Source organism: Hyperolius riggenbachi, chromosome 3 (genome assembly GCF_040937935.1).
Source record: "Hyperolius riggenbachi isolate aHypRig1 chromosome 3, aHypRig1.pri, whole genome shotgun sequence".
In the NCBI taxonomy this organism is placed as follows: domain Eukaryota; kingdom Metazoa; phylum Chordata; class Amphibia; order Anura; family Hyperoliidae; genus Hyperolius; species Hyperolius riggenbachi.
The window spans coordinates 219094543-219104795 of NC_090648.1; the positions used below are offsets into that span (position 1 = coordinate 219094543).

The following is a 10253-nucleotide window of genomic DNA, read 5'->3' on the forward strand; positions in this document are numbered from 1 at the left end:
ACCGGACCGCATTGGTGATATGCTCCTATTTATTGCCTGAGGAAGTGGGATATACCCGCGAAACGCGTTGCACCTTGTTTGGAGTATGTAAATAAACTGATTTTTGCTTAAAACAGCAATTTTTGGGTCTGTTTTGGAGGGGTAAGTCCACCGCTACCTACTTAATTTTATCCATTTTAAAGAAATATTGTTTTTACCCTGTTGGCGCCTCTGTACTACTTTTGCAGTTGTTTCCACCCCTGGTGGAGGGGAATTCTTTTTTCCTGATCTACAGAGAGCGACTTCTTAATCCTGAGTGGGGACAGGTCTAATCTCCTCACCTGCCTTCATAGTGGTTACCTGGACGGTAACCCTTGTTTGTGAGTATAACCTACCTATACTTACCTTCCATACCCAATTTACAGTACATACTACACTATACTGGGCTTTCGGCGTCTTCCCTTATATCTGTTGAAAAAAATGATGGTCCAACTAAAATCAAACCAAATGGAATAGCATGCCGCTGCAAGATGCTGTGGTAGCCATGCTGGTTATGCCTTCAATTTTGAATAAATCCCCACTCATGTAACCAGCAAAGCACCCCCACACCATCAGACATCCTCCTCCTCCATGCTTCACGGTGGGAACAAGGCATGTAGAGTCCATCCGTTCATCTTTTCTGCGTCGCACAAAGACACGGTGGTTGGAACCAAAGGTCTTAAATTTGGACTCATCAGACCAAAGCACAGATTTCCACTGGTCTAATGTCCATTCCTTGTGTTCTTTAGCCCAAACAAGTCTCTTCTGCTTGTTGCCTGCCCCTAGCAGTGGTTTCCTAGCAGATATTCTACCATGAAGGCCTTATTTACACAGTCTCCTCTTAACAGTTGTTCTAGAGATGTGTCTGCTGCTAGAACACTGTGTGGCATTGACCTGGTCTCTAATCTGAGCTGCTGTTAACCAGCGATTTCTGAGGATGGTGACTCGGATGAACTTATTCCTCCACAGCAGAGGAGACTCTTGGTCTTCCTTTACTGGGGCGGTCTGCATGTGAGCCAGTTTTTGTAGCGTTTGATGGTTTTTGAGACTGCACTTGGGGACACTTTCAAAGTTTTCCCAATTTTTCGGACTGACTGACCGTAATTTTTTAAAGTAAAGTAATGATGGCCACTTGTTTTTCTTTACTTAGCTGCTTTTTTTCTTGCCATAATAAAAGTTCTAACAGTCTATTCAGTAGGACTATCAGCTGTGTATCCACCTAACTTCTCCACAATGCAACTGATGGTCCCAACCCCATTTATAAGGCAAGAAACCCCACTTATTAAACCTGACAGGACACACCTGTGAAGTGAAAACCATTTCAGGTGACTACCTCTTGAAGCTCATCAAGAGAATGCCAAGAGTGTGCAAAGCAGTAATCAAAGCAAAAGGTGGCTACTTTGAACAACCTAGAATGACATAGTTTCAGTTGTTTCACACTTTTTGGTTATGTATTATACTTCCACATGTGTTAATTCATAGTGTGGATGCCTTCAGTGTAAATCTACAATGTTCATAGTCATGAAAATAAAGAAAGCTCTTCGAATGAGAAGGTGTCCCCAAACTTTTGGTCTGTACTGTACATCCTGAACTAAGCCATTATTTATCTGCTAACTCCCTACTTGATCAGTTCCAGTCTGGCTTTCGCTCTAACCACTCCACAGAAACAGCTCTTACTGAAGTGGCCAATGATCTTCTTACCGCTAAATCCAAATGTTCCCATACTTATCCTTCTTGATCTGTCATCAGCATTTGATACTGTTAACCACACCTTCCTCCTACAGATACTTCCATCTGTAGGCATAAAGGGCCTAACTCTCTCCTGGTTATCTTCCTATCTCTCTGGAAGGTCCTTCCCAGTCTTACTCAGATCAGATTTTTCTCTTCATCCTTTATCTGCGGGGGTACCTCAAGGCTCTGCCCTTGGCCCTCTCCTCTTTTCCATCTACATGCATGGTCTTGGAAACTTAACTTATTTGGGTTTCAATACCACTTATATGCAGACGATACACAACTGTACCTATCGGCCCCAGACCTTAACTCCCTCCTCACACGTATTCCTGCCTGCTTGCCTGCTAAATCCTCTCATGTCCTCTCGCTTCTTAAAACGTAATATTGAGTAAAATGAATTCTGTTTTTACACCATCTCTGTCCACCACCACCTGAAATAACAAATGTTAAAAACACTCCCATAACTTCAGTTCCCAAAGCATGTTGCTTGGGGTAATATTTGAATCCTCTCTTATTCCTCACATTCACTCCCTAACCAGCTCCTGTCATCTCCAACTCAAAAACATATCTCGCATCAGACCTTTTCTCACTCAAGACACAAATAAAATGTTAATACTTGCTCTTATACTATCTTGTCTGGACTATTGTAACATACTACGTTGTGGACTACCAATTAACAGACTGACACCGCTCCAATCTGTACTGAACTCAGCTGCTCGTCTTATTCATCTTTCTTCCTCTACTGCCCCTCTCTGTCAAGCTCTTCATTGGCTACCAAACAACCAGAGGATCCCATTCAAACTCTTAACCTACAAAGCTATCTACATCTCTTCACTAGTTTCCAGATACCAACCCAATCACAATCTCAGATCTGCACATGACCTTCTGTTGTCCTCCTCTAGAACTACCTCATCGCATTCACGTATACAAGATTTTGCACATGCTTCACTCCTCCTCTGGAATGCCCTCCCTCAACACATCACTCTCCAACCTTTGTTACCGTTAAACGATATCTATAAAATTTCATAAAAACTAATTTGTTCCGTTAAGCATACCCTCTCTACCTTAGGCCACTTCCCCTTTATCCTCTGTCCTAAGGCCAAGTTGCACTCCTACTAGATATCCTAAAACACACTGCCTCTTGGTATGTTTATTGTATACTGCCCCACCTTTTGTACCCCCTATTCGTTTAGATTGTAAGCTCCCAAGGGCAGGGCTTTCTTCCCCTTGTGTCTTGGAATTCATCATGCACTTTTTTCATTGTGTTATTTTGTCACGGTCATTACCAATTCAGTATTTTGTAACCAATTCTGTATTTTGTATATTGGTGTATTCCGTTTGTCTGTATTATTATGTATCCCATATTCATTTCTTACTTTGTATGGGGCCACAGAATATGTTGGCGCTTTATGAATCAATAATAAGATTTGTTCACCGTAAGTTTTGAGATGCAGCAAAACAGGCAGCACGGTAGTGTAGTGGTTAGCGCTCTTGCCTTGCAGCGCTGGGTCCCCGGTTTGAATCCCAGCTAAGTCAACATCTGCAAGGAGTTTGTATGTTCTCCCCGTGTCTGTGTGGGTTTCCCCCGGGCACTCCAGTGTCCACCCACATCCCAAAAACATACAGATAAGTTAATTGGCTTACCCCTAAAAATTGGCCCTAGACTACAATACCAGGGCTGTGGAGTCGGTACAAAAATCTTCCGACTCCAACTCCTCAGTTTCTGAAACCACGACCGACTCCGGGTGCCCAAAATTGCTCCGACTCCACAGCCCTGTACAATACATACACTACATGATGCATACATAGACATATGACTGGGGTAGGGATTAGATGGTGAGCCCCTCTGAGGGACAGTTAGTGACAAGACTCTGTACAGCGCTGCGTAATATGCAGGCGCTATATAAATACTTAATAATAATAATAACAGACAAAAAAATTGTCGATTTTGGTGGCGACAGAGCCTAAAGGTGCACACAGAAGCCCATTGGTGTTACCCAAAGGAATCGTAACTTGATACCTCAGGCAAGAGTCCTGGGGCTGAGCGCTGTAGAGACACGCCGCTCTGCTGTTGCTATGGGGAACGGAGGAGGAGCAGCGGCACATTGAACAACAGAGCGGATTCTGACAGCAGGGGTAAGGATCAAAATGCACTTGGGGGTTGCTGTCATTTAGAGTGAACATGAATTGAAAACTGCTCCTAGGGGGAAATTCTCTTGTGAGGGAGAAGCCTCTGGATCCTAAAAAGGCTACCCTCATCCTCAGCAAAGGCGATCCAGCGATGGAACCCACCTGAAGTAGAGTGGACCCGATTGGAAAGTTATTGTTTTTGGTTGTTCTGGAGCCAACACTGCCATTCCAGCGCAGGAGACTTGGGCGCAGCAGTGAGTAACTTCAGTGCCGTAAGAAAACGGAGCGGAAGTTACTTATAAAACTATAATTTGGCCTCCAGCAATTGCTGGAAGCCAAATTATTTCATTCCCTACCATCCATGGCGGCCTAGAGGGGGAAATAGTATTTAATTAGTATATAGTTCCTCAATGCCAACTCACTGCAAGACCCACTGCAATCTAGATTTCGGGCCTGCCCACTCAACCGAAACTGCTCTCACCAAAGTGGTCAATGACCTTGCCTTAACTAAAGCTGAAGGTAAATACTCTATTCTCCTCTTCTTGACCTTTCAGCAGCTTTTGACATAGTAGATCATCCCCTACTCCTCCAGTCCATAGGCATTCATGATCTTGCCCTGTCCTGGCTTTCATCCTACCTCTCCAACCGCTCCTTCACGACTGCCTTCAATGAGTCCTCATCCACCCCCCAACCACCTCTCGGTGGGAGTCCCCCAAGGTTCAGTCCTTGGCCCCCTACTGTTCACCCTATACACATCCTCCATTGGCAAGGTTATCTCCTCCATGGGTTTTAACTATCATCTGTATGCAGATGACACCCAGATCTACCTCCACACCCCTGACATATCCACCACTACCATGGACAAGGTCTCCTCCTGTCTATCAGCCATCTCCTCCTGGATGTCCGCTAGGTTCCTGAAACTAAACCTAGACAAAACAGAATTTATGATCTTCCCACCCCAGACATCCATAAACCTCCCAGATGTGCATGTCACTGTTAACCACACTACCATTCACCCTACCTCTCAAGCCCGCTGTCTGGGTGTCACCCTGGACTCCGCACTCTCCTTCACTCCCCACATCCAAAACCTCACAAAGTCCTGCAACTTCCACGTTCGTAACATCTGTAAGATTCGCCCTTTCCTGACCTCTGCCACCACCAAACTCCTCATCCATGCCCTCATAATTTCCCGCATTGACTACTGCAATGCCCTGCTGTCTGGTCTCCCTATGACCCGAACAGCCCCACTGCAGTCCATCATGAATGCGGCAGCCAGAATTATTCACTGCTCCCATCGCTCCACCATGGCGGATCCCTTCCTTGAATCCCTCCACTGGCTTCCTATCCAGTCCAGAATCAGATTCAAGATACTGTGTCTGACCTACAAATCTGTCCACAAAACCTGTCCAACCTACATTTCCGATCTTACTCAGAGGTACACACCTAGCCTCTCACTCCGCTCTTCCAATGAACTTCGCCTAACCGCCCTCCCGCATCACCCAGTCCCATGCACGCCTCCAGGACTTCTCAAGAGCTGCTCCAACACTATGGAACTCCCTACCTCCACCCATTAGGGCAGCCCCCTCCTTCAACATCCAGGGCTGTGGAGTCGGAGTCAAGGAGTCGGGGCAATTTTGGGCACCCGGAGTCGGAGTCATGGTTTCATAAACTGAGGAGTCGGATGATTTTTGTGCAAAATCCACAGCCTTGTTAAATATTAGACTAAGGAGTCAGAGTCTGGGCCATTCTGGTTACCCGGAGTCGGAGTTGGAGTCGTGTTTTCATAAACCGAGGAGTTGGAGTCAGAAGATTTTTGTACCGACTCCACAGCCCTGTCAACATCTTCAAGAAAGCCCTCAAAACTCACCTTTTCACTCTGGCCTACTACCCCTCACAAGTGCTCTAAACCCACAGCTGAACTGTGGTCTCCTACCTCTCGTGTCCCTACCTCTCCCTAAGCATTACCTTGTACTCATACTGTGCTGCATGATCTGGTCTTTCTTGTATTCAGGTATTGTCATTTTGTTGTATGTCTCCCCTAAATATTGTATGTATCCCTATTTATTGTCCAGCGCTGCGTAATATGTTGGCGCTTTATAAATACAATAAATAAATAATAATATCAATGGGAATTTGTGCAAGAGCAGGATAAGCCATACAGGCTGTATCCTGCGCCGCTTCCGTTCGCGTTCTGGGGTGCCACGGCTGGATCGGGTTGACTGAGGAGGACAAGTGAAGCCTCATTAGGATCCAGAGGCTTCCCCATCTGAGATATCAGGTTTTTTACTTCTATAAAGTTACAGATTATCTTAAGTTCTGGCATCCCAGATCTGTAAGCTAGCATGGGGGGCACCTGTACTCACACTTGATTCTCAGTCAAATAGATGAGTTTCAAATAGTGTGTGTACACACCTGAAGGACTTGCTCTCACTAAATGTAATAGGAAAAACGCACACATTTTCATTGCGTTTCCTATGTGATTTATGGGACACTTGGAAAAGCTGATTTATTTGTACTAGATGAGGCAGAAAGAATGGCGCTAGTCTTGTTTAGGGAACTCAGCAGAAAACCTTATAGAGAAAATCTGCTAACTTGGTTTCAGATAGTTTGTATTTGACTATGCCCACACTAGTCAGCCAATCACAATGCTTTGTGCTGTAGAAGTATGCTGTGTTCGGAGAACTGTTCCCTATGAGGATTTCTGCTGGGTCCCCTAAACTAGACTGGCGCAGCATTTCACCCAAAAATACAGCCTGCAGTGCCTACTCTACTCACCAGGGCCATTGATCTCCTCCTACTCCTGCCCTGGGTCCATTGAACTGAGAATCCTCTAAAGGACAGTTAGTGACATTACTATGCATTACTCTTTTAAGTGCTGTGGAAGAGGTCAGCACCATATAAATACAAAATAATAAAATGCTTATATTAAAAAATATAGCCTCATAGCAAAGTAAATATTCAATGCCCTCTGCTGGACAGAACTATTCTTAACTTTGAGCAGATCATATGACTAACATTAACCAAACATACTTAGAAATTTACCATGACTCATACGGAATGTGCTTATTCACTCGACATAACTGCTAACTTAAACACTGTTTATGCATATTATATGTATACAAATCACTGCCCTAAAATTAAAACACTGAGTAACAATTTGTCTGATGAAGCTTCATACTCACCAAAAAAACTTGGCAACCCAAAGTAATCTTCTGTGATCATTTTGGTTACATTTAAGTAATTGTAAAGAGATACTTGTTCAGCTCTCTAGTGCTGCATGTAATGTCTCTTCTGGAGGGGTTCAAGCCTAAAATCCAAACACTTAAAATTTCTTAACACTTAAATCGATAAAGGGTTCAAACCTTATAACTTGTTATTGTTCAGTAAAGTGACAAAGTAAATTAATTTGGTGGAAAAATCAATCTGTATATGGTTACCATTAGGATCTGTATATGGTTACCATTAGGATGTGAACCACTTTAAGTGATAATGTATGATCTGACTGTCTTCAACATACACTTTAAATGCCACGTATACTGTATATAACAATTAACAATATGTGACTAACTGTGGTACCGAAGGAAAATAAATATGTTCAAAGATATATACCTCGATGACTTCATTAACTTCACGGATGCATTCAACCATGTGCTGTAGAATTTGCTCTGCTGTGAGGACTTCGTATCGATAATCCTCATCTTCGTCCCCACCAGGACCAGGCCCGAGGACACCTACACCACCTTCTCCACATATCCCAGATCTCTCCGATCCACCAATTCCAGCTTCAACCAGTTCTACTTCTCCAAGTTCCAATTCATCATGCTCTTCTTCTGCACTGTCTTCACTGCACTCATCATCAAATTCATAGTTGTATCCTTCGTCTGAGTCCATGATCCCAGTTTTAGGAACAAGAAAACACAACCACAAGCGGATACTGGGAATTAACTACAAAGACCTGGTGTTTCTCGGTGCTTTCCAAGCAACAATGCATACAATACAAGGCAAAGGTGTACTTGCTCCTTAACACCACCAATTTGTAATTTGTTATCTGTGTAGCTGACTGGAACTACACTACCAATTTGATTAGTAATGCAAACCCCTTAAAATTCCTATGTCCTTGGGCAGAGAGCTTGTACACAACAAAGGAACCTTTTTGTAGACCAGGCTGATTTGGTGCTTTAAAAAATTTAAAATGTCCTAAATCCAATCAATATGTTGGTGTAAAAAAGCTTTACACTTTTTGGTAAATAAGAGAGTATCTTGAAATCAACAGGTTTCAGGTGCCCAGCTTATTCACAAACCATGATCTACATACCATAGCATCAGTATATATAGATCGACCTTAAAACAGGATGATGGGCTTTTAAACCATAAAGGTCCCTCTGCCACTATCGCAATATACACTGAACTAGTAGTGTATCCAGGCAAACACAGATGCTTAGAAATCCTAACCACCAACGCATTCAAAGTGAATGTGGCCCGGTCTAAGGTTCACAGTGTTGTGTGAAGATATAACAGCCACTAGGAATTCCGTATAGTAGTAGGTATGAATGAGGCGCCCCTTCCCCAGAGAGGGAACAGCCGTTTAGAGGAGCTGCTGTAGAGGAGGAGGTTGTGTTGAACAGGTTATCTTCCTCCGCCGTGTACGGACCGTCTCTCAGGTGAGCTATGCGAGGGCACCTGGCTCACCGGACCGATACAGCTCAGCACAGGGGGTCTCCGGTGTGTCCGAGCCAGGCAGGCCTCAGGCCCCTCAATCAACGCCCCTTCCCAAAGCGCGTCCCCGCTCCGGTCAGCGCGCGCCCCAAAGTGAATGCTTTGCTCCTTTCCCACACGGCCGCTCCTCGCCGTTCCAGGGGTTGTCAGCCCCCAATTCACTGACGGACCCCCCCTCCCCCGGTACCGGTCTCTGGGAGACACCGTGCAGCTCCCGTCGCTCAGCCAACAAAGGGGCGGTAGCGTCACGCACGGGCACGTTAGCGCATCACCACCTGAGCGACGACGGTACGGAGTTTCCGGCGCAACCGGCTCGCCATGTTGGAGGAGGAAGCAGGTACAGACGCCTCTTGTTTCGGGGGAGGAGGATCTTGCAGTGCCATTTTGGAGGTGGCATTTCTGTAGAGTTAGTGCTCTATATTTTGCCAATGTTTACAGAAACGAATACAACGACGCGGAGTGTTCTAGGCTCCACTCAGTAGATTCATACTGCAGTGATAATTCACAGGGCCTGGGAGCAGGCGCCATGTTAAGGGTGGCAGTAACTAAGTTTATGTATCTCTGCTACTGCTTGCGCGAAAAATAGGGGGCAGGTTTTCTCAACAGTGGTTTATACCTTTGCAGAAGGCATACTCCACATGTATGTGTAGTTTGCATCATATTAGTCACAAGTATATTTTCCCTTGTTACTTTATTTTTTTTTTCTTTGATTATTTTTTTCCTTTGATATCCAGTTTCTTTCTGCAATGGAGATGCCATTTTAGTAGTGGTGTTGGTACTTATACTTGCTTTAGCCTGCTGGGTACATTGAGGCAGGGAACACACTTGACTATTTTCGTACTCCTTTTCTGCACAGACAGAAAAACTGAGAACTCATGTTAATCAACGTGCTAGTTTACCCTAATTGTGTTTTTCGTGCTCAGAAAAAAATGACATTCTGCATGATGATTCTGCGCATTTTGTCAGTTTTCTGTATCTATTACATTAGCTGCTGTGAAAAAACGCGCGCATTTTTCTTCATAGAAACACACTTGGTGTGCAGAGAATGTTCGCAGAAAAACTTGCACAGAAAACTGAAAAACAAGTGTGTTCCCTGCATTAAGGATTAAGATGAAATTGCGCCCTAGGCAAAATAGCAGTTTTTGACAACCGCTGATGATCACCTGGTTTTCTAATAAGATTTGGTGGGGGCTAGCAGCCACCAGGCCCCTAGACTCTTTCCAGGCCCTAGGCAACTGCCTCGGTTTGCCTTGTGGATGATCCGGTTACGACCTTAAGATATAAGTTTACTCATGCTTTAACTTTTTATTACTTTTAAAGCCTCTATGTAACAGTGTAAATGGCTTTCCAATCAAATAGGACTGTGATCAGAGATCACAATTATGCCTAATTGAGGCTCACATAGAAATGCCTGATTTTGAGAAGCAGATCTGTTTACTGAAATGATGCAACTCCACATGCAGCCTCAAAGAGGGGAGAAGACAGATCTAGGCAGCTGAGGATCTCTACTAAGAATTGTGGTCTTTCATATTGTTTTCCATTGTCTGCGCAGTCAACAGAAGTTATGATAGAGTGGTATGAAAAATGTTTAAAAACTGGCCTTCTGTTCCCCAAATTGCAGGTTTTGTTGATTAGCTTCCACCCCTGAAAAACTACCA

At 44.3% G+C, this 10253-nt stretch overlaps 1 protein-coding gene across 1 annotated transcript in view; it reads right to left on the reverse strand.

The window, feature by feature from the left end:
• Positions 1 to 8870, reverse strand: part of ARIH1 (ariadne RBR E3 ubiquitin protein ligase 1) — an 81658-nt gene extending 72788 nt beyond the window's left edge. The window contains exon 1 of the mRNA XM_068275756.1: positions 7489 to 8870. Within this exon, the coding sequence (XP_068131857.1) occupies positions 7489 to 7770 (282 nt within the window). The 5' untranslated portion in view covers positions 7771 to 8870. The remainder of the gene's footprint in view (positions 1 to 7488) is intronic.
• Between the last annotated feature and the right edge of the window lie 1383 nt (positions 8871 to 10253).